General features: G+C 37.4%; 1 protein-coding gene across 3 annotated transcripts; it reads left to right on the forward strand.

Annotated features, from left to right (window-relative positions):
* The first annotated feature begins 1,462 nt into the window (after positions 1-1,462).
* On the forward strand, positions 1,463-19,966 carry LOC132789182 (leucine-rich repeat and calponin homology domain-containing protein). Of its 3 annotated transcripts, XM_060797000.1 has the most exons (8): positions 1,463-2,113; positions 11,984-12,494; positions 13,634-14,284; positions 14,363-15,002; positions 15,060-15,197; positions 16,179-16,256; positions 16,538-17,611; positions 19,322-19,966. In XM_060797000.1, exons 1-8 carry the CDS (start codon positions 1,846-1,848, stop codon positions 19,538-19,540), a joined length of 3,579 nt encoding a protein of 1,192 aa, XP_060652983.1. In that variant the 5' UTR covers positions 1,463-1,845; the 3' UTR covers positions 19,541-19,966. The 3 variants fall into 3 exon arrangements, with proteins under 3 accessions (XP_060652983.1, XP_060652994.1, XP_060652973.1); XM_060797011.1 differs by lacking the exon at positions 16,538-17,611 and having other exon boundaries at positions 1,466-2,113; XM_060796990.1 differs by lacking the exons at positions 1,463-2,113; positions 19,322-19,966 and having other exon boundaries at positions 12,371-12,502; positions 13,641-14,284; positions 16,538-19,300.
* The last annotated feature ends 966 nt before the right edge of the window (positions 19,967-20,932 follow it).

Genomic DNA, 20,932 nt, shown 5'->3' on the forward strand with positions numbered 1-20,932 from the left:
GCACTGGTTAGGGTGAAGACCGCAAACGTCATTGGCTAAAAATGCCTAAGGTCGAAAAATATACCAAATATACCACAGAGTTCTTGTTCAAGGGCTGGTTACACATTGCTAGGGATGGGTACATTTTCGAAAAAAAAAACATGAGAATGCCGCAACCTTTGAATAGCAGACTTTTTGGTAACAATAATAACAAAAATCTTTTAAAACGAAAACTGTTAGGATATTTGAAAATTTTAATAATATTTTAATCATACGAATTTAGAAGGCGAATGCTGGCTTTTAATGCCAGAAAGTTTACTAAGGGAGTAAACTAAAAGTATTCGTCTATCAATAAAAAGCTTCTTATTTTCTTTACCGATTTCTAAAATAAAAATGCAAACAAAAACTTACCTGTTTATGCTGAAAGAAAAAACAAAATAAAATTTATTAGTAATTTTTTAAATTTTAAATTAACGAAATAATAGCCTCTTTCCACCTCACTCAGTTTTTCTACGTTTTTTAAAGTCCCGTTTCGGGGTTTCCATCTGCACGAACCGAGAAATATGGGCAACGGTAAAATTCTCAATATGGCCGCTCTGAAATGTCAGCTGTTCAAATGTAAACACGAGTTGGCGAACAATTCAAAAAACAGCACGCGCATTTTAAAATGGAAAATTTTATTAAATTGCAGGATTTTTATGAGGATTTTGACGAAGTGGAGGGAAAATTAGCGGAGTATAGAGTATAGGCCATTGCCAATAGTAAAGAAATCGCCATCAGTTTGGGGCTATGTACATAAGTAGATTTGCTGGCAGCAATGTAATATTTACATAAATACATTTACTTTTAGCAACAGCATGGGTGTTTTTGGGAGCGCGATGTTCCTGGAAACAACGAATCATTTTTTTAAGATAATTTTCGAATTAATAGGGAGGAGTTTGGCACCCTTGTGGAGCCTTTGTGGATTGGCCAAAAAAGGCACTACATATATCCTCCCATAACTCGAACAACATAGCCTCGTGGATGCCACTCCACGATATTGACGGCTTTCGAGTTTTTTGGCTCATCTAAAATATACAAAATTTGCTTTAAAAAGCAAAATAAAATTTTAATTTTTCTATTTTCATACCTTGGCGCACTTTAATGTCAGCTGTTTTCTTAGTGGTGAGCTCTTTTTCGTTGTCATATCGATCAAAATATCGATAATTACCCAAAAAGTGCGTTCGCTATTTCTACGTAGCTCGCGAACGTAGAAAAACCGACGTTTTTTTCTTATGGGTTTTTACATGGGGCGAACGTAACATTCGGCCTGAACGTGAAAAAACCAAAGAAAACCAAAGAAAACCGTGCGGTGGAAAGAGGCTATAAGTTTTAAAATAAAGAAAACAGCTGTTATAGAAAATACCATCGAAAAATACCTAGTAAAATGCTTGGCGTTTTGTCACAATGTCTAGCTGGTCACTCAGTTGCTACAAGCAGTTAGTATTTTTTTGATTTCGTGCCGTGCGTTTGCGTTTTTGGTGCTACACTCCGCTCGCTTTTTGGTGTTTTGTGTTTGTGTATGAGCGCGCTCGCGTGTGTGTGTGTGAGCAGCGAAGAAAGAAGCCGCACAGGAAAATCCAATTCTTGGAAATCAATCTATCGTTATCAATGAGTTTTTAGAGCTCTGTTCAGTTGGGAAAATGACAACAACTTTAACGCGTCTCGCACGTCTGTGAGAGTTCGAAAAAGCCGTTGGCTTGTTGTTTTGTTGTCGTCTGCTTGTTTGTTTGTTTGTGTGCGTGACGCGCTACCGCCAGCGTCGCTGCTACCACGCCCACACCTACACACTTACACACTTAAGCAGACACACTCACATACACCAGCATGGCAGCCATGGTGTATAAACGCCTACAGATAGCCAGCATTGGTGGCGGAGGCGCCGGCAGCGGCGGTGGCCTGACGGTTTCCACCAACTCACCCGCCTCGATGGCCGGCTCATCACCCATGCTGGGGCATTCGCAGCTGACGCGCTCGCTGGAGCGTATCCTGGAGGAAGCGCATTTCAGCGGCGAACTTATACTGACCAATCGCAAGCTGAAGGACTTTCCCAAAATGGGCAGCAAATTCAGTTTAACGGATACCGTCATTGCAGGTGCGTGTATGCTAATTAATCTACCACTCTTCTGCTGCCCCTGCTCTGGTCACACTTGGGACAGCTGTGGGCGCGGCTGTCGTTCAGCATAATTTGAATTTCTCCTTTTGTCTTTCTTTGTACCAAAAAATAAAATAATCAATAATTTGCAGCAGCCCAGCCGCATGTGCATGCTCACTGCTGCGCTCTCTCTCACTCACTCTCACTGAGCAGCAGGCGGCTCTCCCTTTTTAGCCGGCTGCGTGTGAGTCGAGTTATTACCGTTTATTGCGTTCGCACGCACTTGCTGTGTGGCTAGCTGCATCTCGCTCGCTCTACGCTTGACTCCCTTTGGCATATGCCAAGGACAGCAATAATTATTGCAGCTGTTTTCCGTTTCGCTTTTGCCATTTTTGCAGTTTGCACTATTTCGTCTGCTGTTGTTGTTTTTTTTTCTTCGCTCCTTTTTTTTGGGTGGGTTTTTGGTCTGCGTTTTCACTGTGTCTGTGTGTGTGGCGTGTTTCAAGTTCAGCCAACTTTCGTTTTTGTTGTGCCCGAAAAATGCACTCTACACACACACACAGTAAGAGAGACACACACACAGACAGACTCACACGTATAATTTATCACCCACACACACACCCCACAGTTAACCACCCTGCTGAATGAAGCATCTGTTTTAATAGACGTGCCGCATCGATTTTCAGCTGTGTGTTCAGCCTACCTTTTGCTCCCATTTCCTTTTTAAGCTGTTATTCTTCATTTTAGAAATCAGATTATGGATTATGAAAATGTATTTCTGTGTATTACAAATTATCGAAAAGTATGATTTAAAAAAAAACTAAGAAAATCATCAAAATATGTATAAATAATCATTAAATTTCAACTAAACAAAAGAAATCAGAAAATAAATCTTTTTTTTTTTTGTTGGTTTCTTCAATAAAATTAATAATCTTTACATTACTAAGCTATTAATTGTTGAAAGAAATGAAATAAAAACTTGAATATATAAAATTGAAGAATTTATCGTATTTATGGGGAAACCTCAATGGTTTTTTCTATATAAACAATTTACTTGTGGCGTATAATAAAAACTGATAAGACTTATTTAGCTAAGGAATGCAAATTACTGGTATTTTATCGCTACTTTTTCTAGTTCTTTTTGTGGTTTATTTCTTTGCTAGTTTTCTATTATAGAATTATTGCTTTTTGTTGGTCCTGTTTCACCAACAGTTCGTGAGAAAGTTGAGCCACAGTGGCTCTCGAAATCAATTTGCTATGCGAAGCTGAAATCGTGACTTATTTTCTCGAGATTCTTTTTAGCGCCTCCCCCACATTTCGTTTTTTTTGTTGTTTACTGTTTGCTTCCGGCATTTTCCCAATTAAGTTTTTGTTTGTGGTTCAATGCGTTTTAGCAGCACTTCAATTGAGTCATCAACGTTGAAGAAGAGAGCTCAAAGAGCTGTTTGTGAAGGCGTGACTAATTAGCAATTAAACGAGTTGCCCCCTTTTTGATTTCGTTGTTGGTGTGAAGAGCACAGCACATCATTAAGATGCCATATTTGGATATGACTAAAATATTTGTATGAATTTATTGCAAACAAGGCAAAGTCAAAGACTGCAACCCCAAAATAAAATGGGAGAAAATGGCCAAGAGACCAAAACACCGGGCGGGTTTTTGTTCAAGTTGCTGCGAAAAGAAATCAATGAGAGCGCTCTATAAGGAAGGTAATTTTTTTTCTTCTTTCTTTCGCTTTCGCAACCCCCAAGGCGGCTGTTGTTGTTGGGTGTTGAATGAAGGTTTTTACTTTTTGGTGGGGGGGAGCCATTACTTATTTGGCAGACTGTCAACGTTTCCTAAAACCATTTGTTGTTGTGGTCTCCCCCTTCTCTTCTCTCACTCTCTCCTATTCCTGCTGCTGCTGGGCTGTCGCACGTGATTGAGACGCACGTCACGTAAATCAAACAAAGCCATGAGAAATGAGAAGACTGCATCAACTTGGCGACGTGCAGGAAATTGTTTAAAATAATTGCAAGTTCCAAACTGGAAGTCAAATGCAGCTGCCAATGCAACAATGAAACCTGCAGCAGCAGCAGCAGCAACTAAAAGTAATGGTAGTAGCTGCCAGTGTTGCTGTGCTGCAACAATGTCATTGACAGATGCGCAGAAGTAACTATGCAAATAGTAGCATCATAAAAGAGTAGCAGCAGCTTTTGGCGTTGACGGCTGTGCAGAGATGCTGCTGCCAGTGTTGCTGCGCTGCCAAAACTAGGAATTTACAACTACTAAGAGAGTTTGGCAAACAAAGCAGCTGAGTGTGTGTGTTGTGAAGAAGGAGAAGACGGAGAAGGAGATGGGGACAGCAAATAAGACAACTGTCGTTTGTTTGTGTATGTGTGTCTGTATCTGTCATAGTTGTTGTTCCCCTTTTTCTTGCTGTTGTAATGTGTAAATCTCAAACGACAGCTTTGTTGCTGTTTTTATTATTATTTGTTGCTACACCATAAACGCAGGCAGAACGACGCCATGCCAGAGAGAGAGAGCGAGATGGAGTCAGAGAGGAAGCGACGCCGTCACGTAGTCTGTCTGTCCAGACAGTGAATGTCAAACTGTGACGGCATGTTTTGCATGCGCAATGAATGAGAATGAAGAACTAGAGATGACACATTGTGAGCACTGATCGCAGTTCGTGCGTGACTTTTTCAATTTTTCATTTTGTTTATTGAATTTTGATTATGTTTTCGTTTTTAAAGTGAAACGATCCTTGTTCGCTCATCGTTTTGTTTATCTCAAGTTAATTGGGCATTATGCGCGAAATGATTGATATAAATTTAGATAATTCGCGCACTCTGACGGCATTTCTATCTATAGCGCATTTCTCAGAGATTGAGGGCATTGCATGGTTACGAATGCAAACTTGACACACAAAAAGAGCATTCATCGAGTCAATTTCATTAATTCATAGCAATGTAAGTGTAAGCAATATTTAATGCCACAGCCAAAGTGTGGCAACCAAAAAGCAGCAACAGCAGCAATGCCGAGGCATAAACAATTTATGTAGTTTAATTGCTGAGCATAGCACGCGCACACCAATACAAACACACTCACCAACACACACACACTCGCCTCTTTGGCACAAAACAATTACGTTTATGCGATGAAATTGATGAATTTCGCAATCAATAAAAGCTGAATATAAAATGGGAGCTGCCAACAATAATTTATATTGCTCGTTAAACATTTACGAGCTAAAGGCTTAAGAAAACTATTTGGAAATGTAGTAAAAAATGAAGATTAACCTTAATTGTTTATAATTCAGATTGAAAAGTTAATGAATTCAGCTTTTCAATCTTTTTTTAGGTAATGAATTCAACTTTTCAATTTGAATTATAAATATTTAAGCTTCTTACGAATAAAACTGATAAGCAACAGATCATTTTATATAGCATTTTATAGTTGACAGAGATTAAATATGAATTTTTGATTTTAAAAACTATTAAATTTAGTAATTCATGCGCCATTCCAATTCATTGAGTAAACGAATAATACTGATAATAAAAGTATTTAGTTTGCTAATTGAAAAACATTTATAGCATCAGAGATTTATTAATCATAATTCTAATCATGTAAACGAAGAGCTCATTAATATTTAAGCCACAAATGTAAGTCGTCAAACGAAAAGTTGAATTTATTATTCAAAAGATTACTGATAATAAAAAAATTATTTTGAATTATGAATTATGAATAGCTTCATTTAGACGTTTGCTCGCTATTATGACAAATAGTAATGTCAGCCATTATTTATAGAAAGATAACATTTGCCATTAATATTGAACTTTTAACATTTTGTGTTCATCGCATAAACATTAGAAGTGCTCAACGAGAGACTTGAGCTACAGCAGCTGGTATCAGCTTACAGCGACTGCAAATAAATTAAGGGCAATAGCCACAACAACAAAAATAACAACAATAACAAGAATAATAATAGCAACAACTACAACATCGAATTAAAAGCGCGCCAGACATTTTGTGTGTTTGTTTGCCTATGGAAAATTGTAAACTTGGCACAGCTGTTCCAGTTTGTTGGCTGGAAAATGCTGCTGGCTAAGCGGAAAAGCCACTCGGACCAAAAAGTGGGGAAAATTCATCATCCACAACAGCAAAACAACGCTATCGGATATGCCTCAATTGTTTAAATATTTACTTTGTTAGTTGTTTAATGTAGGCAAACAAAAAATTGTTGTTGCTGTTGTTGTAGTTGCTTTTTAAGTTTACATTTTGATTAAATGGGAAATATGCGAGAAATTGCAGAGCACCAAAATAAACAGAGAGAGAGAGAGAATGTGTTGAGTGGCAGCTAAGTGGAAACAGCGGAGGGAGAAAAAAGAGAATCAAGTAAAAAGGGGCTGGGCTTCAATTGCAGCGATTTCTTTCATGAGAAATCGAAGCGGGAATTATTGATGATGAAGTTGTTGTTGTTGTTGTTTCGATTGAAGAGCATATGTGTGTGTGTGTGTGTGTGTATTCTCAGCTGCCTATTTGCAATTCAATTTAACGCTGAGATAAGCAATGAGTCCAAAGCTCTCTCGCATAGAATATTGACAAGAGCCTCAAAGAAAACTGTTGTCAGTTGATTTCTTTGTCGAATGTTGAAATGTAATAAAAACAATTCATAATCTTGCCTATAAACTTGCAAATAAAACATTCATTTATAGATAGTTGTAGTAAATTGCAGCTTGATTTAAGTCATATTCATACTAAGCCGGTTCAAGGATAAAGTAATTTGCTACTGCTTAAATTAGGTCACTGAACCGTTTTCCTATTCATGCTAAACCGGTTCAAGGATAGTTGAAAACACAAACATCAGCGATGTTGAGCTTAATATGCTGCTAAACCGATTTGCAAGCTTCAACGGAAATTTCTTCTGAAAGCAAATCGGATTATATACGAAACGCTTCTGAACCACTGCTGAACCGGTTCGAAATGTAAAAGCTACATGCTCTTTACGCTTCGTTGGAAGAAATTAACCTAATTATTATTGTGTTTATATTATTATTATAGACAGCTGACACTTTTTTAATTCAATTTTATAGAAATGCAAATTAGATGAAAGAAGCAAATAATGGTTCAGAAATATATGCTGCTTATGCACAGAGAAAAAATCTTGTAAAATCAAGAAAACAAACTTGTATTGTATTAAACCAAAAACAAGCTCAATATTGAAAACAATAAATTAACACCTAAATAAAGTACTCAACAAAGACTATAATTTCAGAAAAATTCTATATTTTCCCGTCTTTAAATTAGAAGCTTTTAAGGTTCAGAAAAGATTATGAATACAAAAATATAAGTTTAATTAAACAATCAAAAATATTACAGAACACTAAATACTCATATATATTTCCCATTTCTTTTAAGATCAACATGTTTTCATTCCAGTTCTTATCAAGTAATTTTTCGTTGTGTTTATTTGGAAGAAATTGCAAAATAAATTCTTTGATAAAAACACAATATATATTGTCACTTTTCTGAAATAAATATGTATAAATAAGTATACAAAATATGTATATTTAGTGTTCACTTCTCAGCTATGACATTTTTTCGTGGTTTAATTAAGCATAAATTTTTTAAATCAAATTTTTCTCTTATCCTAAAGTATAAAAGTTTTCTATCTAATGATTTCTATTCTAGTTGTTAGCATGTAATTTTTCTCTCTGTAAAGTTAGCAGACAGCTGTCTTCAAGAAGTTTCCTGCAGTTAAGCCACAAAGGAAGTTAAATGAACTAGCTGGAATTTCAGTCACTTTGTTAGGTTTACCTCAACTACATTCATCATCGGTTCAATACTCTGATAGGTCGCCTTATTTAGACTAATTGCTGGATGTGACCATATGCAATTCTTGGCCTTATCTATTAGGCAAGTCACTTGGCGAATGCGCCTTAAAAGGTTACGACTGAGCAACGGGAAACTTGGCATGTGGCCCTTCATTGTTTCGCTCTTTTTTTTATATGTATTTTGTGTAGCATTATGAATCATAATGCGAAGCGTGCGTCGCGTCAACAGCGAAAGCAATAAAATTGAGTAAATTAATTTCAATAAATCCATCAATAGCCACAGCAAGAAACTGCCTGGAGGGTAGGGGGCAGACAGGGAGTAGTGACGGAGTAGTTCCAAATTGAGAGACCCCCTTGCGACATATAAACTGTGTGTGTGTGTGTATTGAGTGGAGTGCGGAATGTGGCGCCGTCAATTTAATTTTTTGTTGCTTCCGTTGACGCCCCTTAAAAGAGTCTCCCCGTCCCCCCTCTCCTCTCTCCCTTTCTAGTCTGTCCTTTGCGTGTGGCTTTATCCTGGGCTGCACCCTTGTGTCTTGTGTATATATATGAGTAATTCGGGGTAATTGCCGTTTGCCTCACTCTGTGGCAACTATGCAATATTTATGAGCTCTGTGGCTGCGCAGGTGTGGTTACTCTATATTGCTCTCTCGCTCTCGCTCTCTCTCTCTCAGCGATCCAATTTCCCATTTTGTTTGTCGCGTCAGACACTCAACAACAAAAAAGTGTGTGCATAAAATTGTGATTTATTTTACACATTTCATTTTTTTGCAAATTGTTTTGTGGCGCATTGCGTTGTTGGCCAACAGCCAAATCAAAGCCCCAGAGAGAGAAAGAGATAGCGAAGTGCCTTGCCCGGGGCATAAAACAAAGTCTGTGGCCCAGTTAGTTGTTTTAGTCCGTGTCTCTGTGCTCGGATGCTGCTGCGAGAATCCAATTTCCGCAATAGAAAAAAAAAGAGTTTGTCTGCATTGAAACTGATAACTTGCCTGCCTCGAGGGTTGATAATGAAGTCCTTGACACATCCTGTTGCCAGGCAAAAGTTTATTCAACCTGTGGGTGCAGCACACACATAAAATGCAACAGCAGCAACAACTGCAAACAAAAAGCAACAAGCAGTCAGGCAAATGCAGCCATTGCCATCTTAAGCGTTGCCTTTGTCTGACTTTGTTCCTTTTGTATATCAAAGGGGGGGACTTAGGAGGGGGTTGGAGGAGGGGAAGACGGAACTTCCAACTAATGCGAAGCCATAGCGAGAATCTACACAAGCCGCACCCCATATGCGACAACGTTTTTTTGTTGCACCGAGAAAACATAAAGCAATCTTCACTTAACGTAGGTTGAGGAGTCACTGAATGTGTGCGTAAATCCCAACAACAACAACAACAACAAACAACGGCTGTCGTCAGCCTGTTTTAATGTTCCGAGTTGCTGTTGTTGTTGTTGCTGTTGTGAGTGCCTCGCGAGTGAAGTCTTCAAGTGGCGACTCGCTGATGGATTGTGATTGGGGCTTTTTTGAAATACACGCTTTTACTTCTGGTTTTCAGCGTGTGTGTTGCATAAGACTCGACTCGAGTTGAGTGTCTAATGAATATTTGCAATTTGCCGAACCGAGTGGTTCCAAAGTGGTTCCAAACGCGAACTAGTTCAATCGAACACTCTTAACTCGACTACTCTATCGAAATTCAAATTCCATTTAGTTGCACAAAACTCTTTTGTTGATAGCATCGCCAGCAGAACTTTTTATGAGCGCCTGTTTTATAGGCTCTGAAATAGTTTAAAAGGTCACTAAACAGACACCCAACACTTTTAATTACATACTTGACTAAACTAAAAACATTTGTAAGGTTGATATAATAAAATTCAACAAGGTTTTTTTCTGAAAGAGGTTTGTAAAGAGAATAGCTTTTGATTGCGAAGCACTTATTGAAGAAATAGAATAGAAAGCCTAAATAAAACGTAGTTTTAACTTTTTTACTATTAACATATTATTTAAATATCAAAATATATTAAGTTATTTTGAAAATATTGTTAACAGTATAACAGTTAAATCAACGTTTTAGTTAGGCTTTCTTTTCTTCAAAAGGGGTTTTCTTTCTGTGATAAATTTTATGTGGTTTGGTCAGAAATAAAAACTGTGTATAATAATGATTTTTTTTTTAAGTAAGGAAGATCGATTACAACAATATGAAATAGTATGTAGTAATAACTCTTTTTTTTATAATCAATTATTATGATTATTGCTATATTTCATAAAATATAATAATAAAAACAATATGAAATATAGTAAGCAATATTTTGATTATCATTTATTTTGAGTATTACTATATTTCATATTATTTTTATTGATCTAGTTTATTTCTACACAACTACAAATTAAAAAAAAAACATTAAACTATCCTTTCCAATAAAATTTCATTTAACTATTTTGCTTATAAAATGTATTTTGCATTATTCTATTATTTAAATAGTTACCTTTAACTTCTCACATAATTTTTCAATTATATTCCAAACTATTCTCTCGAGACAATTTGTTTAGTCGAGGTTTAAACACATGCTTTATTTGTTTAAGCAAATTCGGACAATTGCTCCCAAAGGTGGGAACTGTAATTAATTTCACATAGTAGGTATATTATTATGCTGTGTTAATTTAGTTTACTTTTGCTACGTTGATAATTTCCTACTCCAACGACCTTTAAAGAATTGTTTGTTAGGTTTAGCTTTAGCCAACTTTCTTGGCATTCTATAAATATGTATCCTAGTAAACCTTTATTTTTGTTTGCTTCATTGTTTGCTTGCACATTCCTCCACTTGCTCAAATTAGAGTGGCCTGTAGCTCCCACTCGACTGTTTGTTTTATGGCACTTGAATTACATAATTTTATGATGCTGCACCTAAACACGTAGTTGCCCATTTTCCTCTTGTTTTTCCCATTGCCCATTCGCATTCGCATTCCCACTCTCAGTTTACTCCAATTGTTTGCACTATTGTAGCAGCAAACTTTACGCACAATTTCGTGTATACAATAAATTTTGGTTGAGTATAATTTTTATACCCGCCCATCATAGGAATAAAGGGTATTATAAGTTTGTGCCAGGACCTAATCGTATATGTGGTATATTTTGTACTCTATGGTATATTTTGAATGTTGTGGTATATTGTTATACCGAATATACTTTATCGTATATAAATTTGGTATATTAATTGAGTATATTTCAATAATATGGCAAGTTTTGGACGTTGCGGAAGATTGTTATACCAAATATACCTTATCGTATATGCGGTATATTTTCTATTATTTAATATATTTTGAATGTTGTGGTATATTGTCATACCAATTATACTTTATTGTATATGCGGTATATTTTCTACTCTATAGTATATTTTGAATGTTGTGGTATATATTGTAATACCAAATATTCCTAACTTATAGGTGGTACTCTTATGGCATATTTTGAATGTTGTGGTTTATTTTTATTCCGAATATACCTAATCACAAATTTCAGTATAAATTTGGTACATTAATAGAATTGTTGTGGTTTATTTTTATACCAAATATACAAATTTCAGTATAAATTCGGTATATTAATTGAGTATATTTCAATTATATTACCGCTTTCACAGTTTTGCTTCCAATGAAAATAAGCACCGGGTATCTCACAGTCGATCACACTTAACTGAAGCTTCCTCTCTTGGTTTTTTGCGTTGCCGCTTAACCGCTTGTCGGCCACATTGTCTGCTTTTGGGGCACACTCTTTAGTGGCTCCCTCGTTTTGTTGTTTGCGCTCATTTTGCATGCAAATTCATTTAGTAAATTAATTGCCCATTCCACGGCGCTTGTTCCCACTTGCTCCACCGGGCAATTGCCGAGCAGATTGAGGTCATGCGCTCCAGTGTGCGTGGCAAATGAAACGCCCCAAGGCGGGAGTAAGCCGCTCCACATATATAGTACACAAATGTATTTACTCTCTCTCCCCCAAAAGAAATAAGAATACAAAGCAGGGGTGCGTTTTGGTTCCCCAATTAATGTCACAGTTTTTTCTCTCTGTTTTACAGATCTGTCCCGAAATAGATTCTGTGAGTTGCCCGAGGAGATCACAACGTTTGCGTTTCTGGAAACATTGCTGCTCTATCACAATGCCATACGCAGCATACCGGAGTCGGTGAAGCAGCTGTCCTCGCTGACATATTTGGATCTGCGCAGCAATCAGCTGAGCTCATTGCCACGCGAAATCTGTTTCCTACCACTGCAAGTGCTGCTCGTCTCCAACAATCGCTTGGCCACACTGCCCGATGAGCTGGGACGCTTGGATCAAACCCTAACCGATCTCGATGCCTCATACAATCAATTGTCTGCTTTACCTGTGCGTCTCGGGGAACTTCGCACACTGCGATCGCTTTCGCTGCGAAGCAATCAACTCTTGTATCTGCCCAGGGAGATCACCTGCCTGAGTCTGGTGTCGCTGGATGTGAGCAACAATCGCATCGCCAGTCTGCCGCTGGAGATCAGGCACATGAGCACTTTGGTCGAACTGCAGCTGGAGAACAATCCATTAACTGCGCCCCCCCGCTAGCGTAAGTACAAAGGCAGACAATAGTTGTGATAAACAAACAGTAAAACGTTGACCAGGCTAACCAGACTAGATAAGATAAGCTATCAACTTGAAGTGCAGCAAAAATAGCTCAACTCATGTCGTCATATTTCAACGTTGCTTTTCTATTCTTTTCCCTGCAATTACATTGTAATTTATTGTTATTGGTACTCAGTTTACCAAACAAGCATCTTGTTTGTTTGAGTTTGTAATGTGATCTTTTTACAGCATGCAGTGACTTGTGAAGAAATCAATCTAGTTTGGCTGCAGATCAATTACATTCAGTTTGTGTGTGTAAAAATACATTCTTACAACTGCAAGAGTAGATTTGGGTTTATTTTAGAATGAAACCTTGAAATTTAGATTGATTTCTGATATCGAATGCAAAATAAGGTTGGCATAAAAAGAGTTCTCATAACAAACTAGAAATATTTAATTACTAAATTGTTATGACTGAAAAAATAGCTTTGGGTATATTTTAAAATGTTTCCATTATCAAATTTAGATTGTTTGATCACACTCAAAGTGTTAAAATTGATTACAGAGGCATTGAAATTAGTATTCCAACACTAATAATAATAATGCTAAATACAACTAATAAAACGTTGCATCTTCATTTTACTAAAATTTTCTTATTTATCAGAATTCAAAAATAAATTCAAATACTTTACTATCATGATTGATTTTTAAACCCTCTCTCTATAGAAGATAACTTTAGTATGGCCTATTTGGCTTCTTTGGTATATTTTAATATCTATGGTATATTTCTAATGTAGCACATAAACGATATACCAAATATTATATCGTTTATAACGAATTTCAATAGAAAGATGCTTAAAAAAGATTGCTCTTCGAAGTTTACAATAAACCATGGCCAACGAGAGATCTTTAGCTATAATAAGCTGCTAAGAAACACAGACAGACTACAGAAAAATGGAGATTGTAATAAAATGCCTTGAAGAATGCCCGAAAAATTTGATCGATGCATTTCGGAAACTCTACTTTCGTCTTTTAAAAATAGATGTAGACAAATAACTATAAATAATAATTCATTAGTGCTTACCTTGATGCACAATTCGAAGCTGTCACTAATCCTCAATTGATGCGTTTTGATGTTGCAGCTCTGCATGCGTGGTTTGGTGCACGTGTTCAAGTTTCTGGAGACGCAGGCGACGCGGGAGGAGAAGGGCGCGCGTGCTGGCGGCAATTACGATGGCTACACGACGCTGCGACGTGCACCACGTCACAATTCCAGTGGCAATATGCTCGAGACGACGTCATCATCGAGTCAACGTCACGCGGCGCGACATCAAATCGATTCGGGCTACAGCACAAGCGATGGATTGGACAAACGTTGGTCGCACGATGCGCCCGGAAAATCGAAAACTGATTCTCCACTGCATTGTGTCACGTTGCCACGAGCATTGACTTCAAGTGGGAGCAGCAGCAGCAACACTCATCAGCAGCAACAGCAACAACAGTTGCCGCTGAGCGCGGATTTGATGGATGCTTCATTGACGTCGAGCACCAGCACAATTGTGGATGAGAGTTTGACACTGAGTGCGGGAATTTCGCCACTTGCTTCCCCTTGCAAGCGTGCTTCGTCGGAGCATCTGAGCTATGCGCATTCGAATAGCTCGAGCAACAACAGCAACAGCTCGTCGCCGGATCAGGATGAGGATCTGATGCTGGATCATCAGGAGCGCAGCGTTCACGGCAGCAATGGCAAGCTCAACAAGAGTCTGAACAACATTCAGACCTACAAGTAAATGAATTTCATTAAAATTGAATTGTATAGTATTTCATTTTCAATTCTAACTTACCTTCTTTTCTTGCTTTGCAGGGAGTACAAGGAAGCGTTGAAGCAGCAACGAAATCAGGAGATCAACAGCGTCTACAAGCAGAAGCATGCCAATGCCAATGACGAGGAGCAGCTGCCACGTTTGACCAACGGCTCAACGGTCACCACGTTGCCCAAGTCCATTATGAAACAGCCGAGCAGCAATGGCCACAATGGAAATAGCAACAGCAACAGCAATGGCAATGGCCAAAGCATCGGCAATGGCATCGATGATGTTGTCATACCAAAGAAACCCATACAAAAAGTGATACCGTCACGCAACACCGAACTGATGAAGTCATCAGCATCCTCACCCACATCCTCGCCAGAAGCCAACAACGCTGCCAATTGTTTGGGCTATGTCAAGCCTCACAGTCCCATGAAGAATGGCCTCGGTGCCGTGCTCACCAACAATAATAGTAACGGGAGCAATGGTAAATTTAATTCGTCCAATGGTTCGTCAGCTGCCTCGAGCAGCGTCATCAAGTCACCTGTGAGTGCCACCAGTAAAATGGGTACGGTGAAAACACATCGCACTGTCACTTGGAATCATGATATTCCCGCTGAGAAGTTGAGCTTCACCATGCGACGCGAATTCGATCGACAGCGCGAAGAAACCGAACTCATGTCACAGCTGCGCAGCGTAAATATTTGAAATCACATTCTGTTTTGTCATTTGTTGACATCTTTTTGCTTGCAGATCATTGAGACGCGTCTGAAGATGACGCTCCCAGAGGACATTGCATCGGCTCTGACGGATGGCGTCATTTTGTGCCATTTGGCCAACTATGTGCGACCTCGCTCTGTGGCCAGCATCCATGTGCCATCGCCGGGTGTGGTGAGTTCTTAGACGAAGCAAGACAAGAAAACTGTGGTGCAAGGCAGTCTAAAAAAGAAATGGAAAAATTTGAATTAGAAATGTGACAATTTCGGAATATATTGTTAATATATGTATGATTTAAGTATAGAGGAATAATCAATTAATGATTTCAATGGATTACTCTTTCGTAGTGATTAACAAAGGCAGCAAAGTTTTACTTTTAACTTCTTTAATGAAAATTGTTAATATGTATACATTCACATTCCAAATTCACATTCACATTCAGAATTCTGTAGATAATTAAAATACATTGGTCGCAATTGCAGAAGATCAGACAATTAAGGATTATTAGTAATGTAAAGAAACATTAGAACGACCATAAAGAACTTTTCCTAAATTGTTCATTTTCAAAATATTTCAACCCATTTATACTTTATTTATAACGTTATTTATTTACTTAATTTGGAATAATACTTCTTTATGAAATGAAGTTTGTTTTAAGGGGCAATTGCTTCATAAAGAAATACTGTAAAATATATTCTATTAACTTCATCAATGCCCACTTTGTAGAGACAGCTTAACCGTTGATACTTATCCAAAATTTAAGAGCATTAGGGTCTCCGAGCTTGGCTACGAGTTTGGTTTTCCAACCTTTTACAAAGGCCTTCAAAGGAAAACAATAATTTCATAGTAAAAAGTAAATTTAATTTATGATAAGCATAGTTATTTTCGATTCGAAGACCCTAGCAGCCAGCAATCTCTTTTCTCTAAATTTAGTATTTAATACTAGATTTAATATAACAAATAAACAACTATTCTTTTTTTCACTTTCAATCATATGCTATGTTACTATTCAATTAGTCATCAAGACAAATCTAATACAAATTCAATCAAATATCCAAATGTATTTAAGTTGCCAAGCACCACAAATGTTTTCTTTGCTACGCTCTAAATTGTTATATTTAAAATTCAATTAAACTAATTCCCATTTCTTTTTAGAACAAACTTTCGATGGCGCGCTGTCGACGCAATGTGGATAACTTTTTGGAGGCGTGTCGTCGCATTGGTGTGGATGAGGTGCGTATACGTGATATATTACCCTAAGTTTAAGTTGACGAGTCGAGTCGAGTTAATTGAGAATACTTTAAACAATATCAAAACGGTTGTGGAACAATTTTGAAAATGCTTAAGCTTTCCCGCCTTTGCTTATCGTAGACTGTTTAATCGTAGTAATTAGTTTGTAAGTGACCCTTGAACCCATTTGTCATTTACCCCTTCCCTTCCCCCTTCCCTCTACCCAATACATACACTACTTTGATGAATGATGCATAAAAATCTGTTATTGGTGTTGGTTGCAGGAGTTGATTTGCTCCTGTGCAGATGTTGTGCCACAACAAAGCAGCAACGGCAGCAGCGAGCAGCAACGCGCTGACGATGACTATGATGCTGATGTGTATGTCAACGGCAGCGACAGTAGCAACAGCAACAGCAGCAACAGTAGTAACAACAACAACGTTGATAACACGTTGGCCAATGGCCAAGTGCCAAATGCGGTGGCTTTGCTGCGCACAGTTGCCGCACTGATTGCCCTCGATGCGAATCCACATCATCAGCATATGCGCTACCTGCAGCAGCAGGAAGAGTTGCAGCTGAAGTTGCAACAATTGCAGCAACAGCAGCAGCCGCAGCCAAATTTGCATGTGGCGCAACATTTTGAGCCAGAGCAAATACACAAAGTAAATGCACAAAACTCCTCCTCCTGCACCAAACAGCCAGAACAGATGCAGCAGCAAGTAGAAAATGTATTGTATGAGAATTGTGAGTTTATCAATGGCAAGGAAGCGCATATGTCTGATGATGCAACGACAGTAGCAGCAACAACAATCAAGAGTTGGCTCTATGAGCCACAGCAATACCATCAACAACAACGTCAACAACTGGGCACAGTGGGGCAATTGTTGCGCACAGCGAAGCAAAAGACATTCGAGAAGATCAAACAGAATTTGATCAGTCCGCATGGCCAGCATAGTTTTCAATTGAACAACAACACGCATCGCACGCTGCAGACAATCATTGAGCATGAGCACGATGTGGCTGCCGCTGGACCGGCAGGACACTATCAGCTAATAGACGAGAAGCAGCAACAACAACAGCAGCAGCAGCAGCAGCAGCAACATCAACAACAACAACTGGAAACATCTTTGAATGTGGTTAAACCGCTGGCGAAGCGCATTGAATTCTTCGAACAGAAACCCAAGCTGGAGGTGTTTAGCATTTGTCGCCTGGACGAACAGTCGCAACATCATCAACAGCAGCAGCCAAAACTGGAGAAGCTAAAGCAACATGAAGCTGGAACTTTGTTGCTTAAACACGATTCACACACGCTGACAATTATATTATCCTGCGTCTTCATTGCCACATTTTTGTGGCTTGTCTTCTTCCCATTGCCCGGCTAGCAATGGCGACAACAACAACAACAATAATCATAGTTCCCATTAGCTTTTACTGCCTTTATGTATTGCCAATAGTTTTTATTTTGTATTTGCAGCTTTTATTGCCGCTTATACTAATCGATACACACACATTATTTAACTCTAGTAGTGAGTTCTTTTGAGGCTGCTATCAACAATTGTATTATACCCTAGGCTTTAGCTGTAGTCTTTTCGCACACACATTTTTGGAGGCATTTATACAACAAAAAACAACCCAAAGACTAAGAAACATATTCCCCCATATATTCATAAAAATCATTCATTATTCACTATTAAGTTACAACGAACTATATAACATACTATATACATACATATATTGACTTGATTTGAGTTCCATTTTGTGCTAGTGAAAGAAAGGAAAGTGAGAGAGAGAAAGTTAACCAGTTACCAGTGAAAGAATTTAGTTGTTAAGCAAGGTGAACAGGCAAGAACGTTGTACGGTTTTAACTGAGGCAGGGACACAAACAAAATAGTTTATAGCTATAAACAATTCTAGATAACAAATCCATTCTCTTCAATAGCGCACAAAATACATTTTTAAGCAAAGTTCTTCTCAACGCACAAACACACAACTAAAAAGAAAAACCAATTCACAAAAATAGTGCCTTTGACTTGCGACGATAGTTGTCAGTCCTAATCAGCTATATAATATAAATATATACACACATTCATCACACATCTCTAAAGCAATATTTCATGACTAAAAAACAAAAAGGTTATATATAATTTATACTAATTGAAACAAAACTGAGTGTGAAACCGAGTGCTTCTTTTTTGCAATGACTATAAAACCAAAAAAAACCATGTATTATGAAATTAACTGAGAAATTACATTCCTAACATACAATATAACATACATATTTAATTTACCTAAGTCTATATTCAAATGTATATTCATATGCTGCATAAGTACTTAATGAATTCTCGACGACAAAGCTAATCAAATTTCTATAAGAAACATCGCATTTATATATTGTACTTAAAACGAGAAACGAAAATGAATAATCATATATGTATACACACACATATTTATATTTTGTCTAACAAAATTGAGAAAACAACATTCAGGCAGACCTATAAGAAATGCATTAAAAATATACAAAATACACTTAGTTCGCATAGATCATTAATTTTTATAAACAACATTTAAACATGAAAGACCAGATATTTATGCCCTAATATAATACTAAAAACTTTTCGATACTGTAAACCGAAATGAAAAACAATCAAAATATTTGAATCTACATACATAACATATTTATTATGAGCCAAACAACAAGCAAAGTTGCATTTATTGTAAGAGAAGAGCACTAAATAATAATGCTAAAAATGCGGCCCAATCATTGAAACCAAAACGAAAAAAAAAACTGTTGCATTTATTGTAAGCACAAAGAACAAACACTATATATATACATATATGAGAATCAAAGAAATATATATGCGTAAATACTATATATCAACCAAATGTGCGCTGAAAACGTATTTTCCTTTGCTGTGCAGTTTGATAGTCACTGTGCTGAGCTAAGTCAAGACACGTATCGAAGGCATTTGTGACAGTGGCTGTCAAACTGTCGACAGTTGTAAACTAGTTGAATTTTCTTCGCTTTGCATCATTAATAATGTCTTTCATCTATTCTATTTGATACACAGAATCTAATTTGCTGCGCTGCCGATGTGCTAGAGGGCAAAGGAGCTGTCCAGGTATCCATCACGGTGGGTGAACTCTTTCGATTGCATGGCAGTGGCTTGGTGGCCAGCGGTAACAATGGCAGCGGCAGTGGCAGTGGCAACAGCAGCGGGGCAGCCACACCAACCAAATCACCGACCAGAACAACACGTGCCACACTGTCACCCACACCTCTAGTCTAGAATTGAGAAAGAGAGAGCGAGAGAGAGGAATGCAGCAAGGAAGAAGGAACGTGAACCAAATGGATAATACTTGCTAAACTACTTATATCGAGGGTTTCCTGCACAGAATGTTGTGAACAAGTTAAACACAAGTTGGCCCACACATTTATTTTGTTGTATTTGTAGACAAGTTACTTATAGCTATGTCATTTGCTTTGTTAAAACTTCATTTAGGCATGTAGTTTATTTATTTATGTAAATACACATACACACACACACACAATGAAACCAAAACAACACAAACAAACACACACATTCAATACCAACGAATTTGAGTTACGAGTCACAAGGAAAAAGAGAAAAGTATTTATTAAATTTGTCATATTATGTATTAGTTAATTACATAGACTGGGTTGTGCGAGCACTGCATCTCAAACTGTATGTTAACATCCAGCCATTTGTTTCTGTTATAATTGTACTTTTAGCTAACCCATACACACACACATACATACACTCATACAATTTGGCCAAAATTCGATAGACATCAAAGTAAAGTGAATATGAAAATACTGTTTTAAGTATGAAGCGATCAATCTACACATATTTTTAGTACGTACAACACACATTATATACCATTTTGTCATATAATATACCATATACGAGTATTTATACCATAATTGATTATGTAGCTTAGTCCCTAAACTAGTATTTAGCCTGTGGGAAAAACTTCACATTTTTCTACGCGCCAAAACATTTATATACCGAATACGAAGCGAAATATATATGCATTAAATATTGTAAGTCTTCGATTATATCAAATAAAAATGAAATTGTCAAACGTATGATGCGACTTTTGTTTCCTTTTCAAAGTTGTCACCCCCTCAGAAAGAAATTGTTGCACATGTGCTAAGAAAAACAAACTAGCGCCCTCTTGCAATTTGTCTCTCATTTTTCCACTGTTTTTTTTTAGATGACTTTGCCAAGGATTTTCATTTGCTGCCTACGCCGACTTTTTACTTCGACTTCGGCAGCAGCAGCTGTGCAAAAAATTGTAAGAAAAGCCACAGGAAAAGAAAAGTTTCTTGCCTTCACATAGTTTCGAAATTTGCATAATGCGCTACGCAAGCAATTGATGAAATTTATTGTTGCCGCTGGCAAGGACTCGCAAATTCATAACTAACCGACAAAAATATATTATATTAACTAAGGATGGTAACAAATTTGTAAGAGTTAGCCTTTAAATGAAACTAGTTCTTTTTCTAATCTGTTTCTATATTCTAAAGTGAGTTTCTTTGTATTTATTTTGAATTATAATCGAGATAAAGATATTCTGTTTGAAGGATTTGCAATTTAATAACTAACCGCCAAAAACATATTAACTAAGAATAGTAACAAATTTGTAAGAGTTATCTT

The sequence above is a fragment of the Drosophila nasuta genome, chromosome 2L (assembly GCF_023558535.2).
Source record: "Drosophila nasuta strain 15112-1781.00 chromosome 2L, ASM2355853v1, whole genome shotgun sequence".
NCBI lineage: Eukaryota > Metazoa > Arthropoda > Insecta > Diptera > Drosophilidae > Drosophila > Drosophila nasuta.

What these genes read in the sequence shown, in the direction of transcription:
- LOC132789182 (XM_060797000.1), top strand. Translation starts at nt 1,846, where the DNA reads ATGGCAGCCATGGTGTATAAACGCCTACAGATAGCCAGCATTGGTGGC. An exon ending in TCATGTCACAGCTGCGCAGC is followed by an intron (nt 15,003 to 15,059) that starts GTAAATATTTGA and finishes TTTTGCTTGCAG; the next exon opens with ATCATTGAGACGCGTCTGAA. An exon ending in ATGTGCCATCGCCGGGTGTG is followed by an intron (nt 15,198 to 16,178) that starts GTGAGTTCTTAG and finishes ATTTCTTTTTAG; the next exon opens with AACAAACTTTCGATGGCGCG.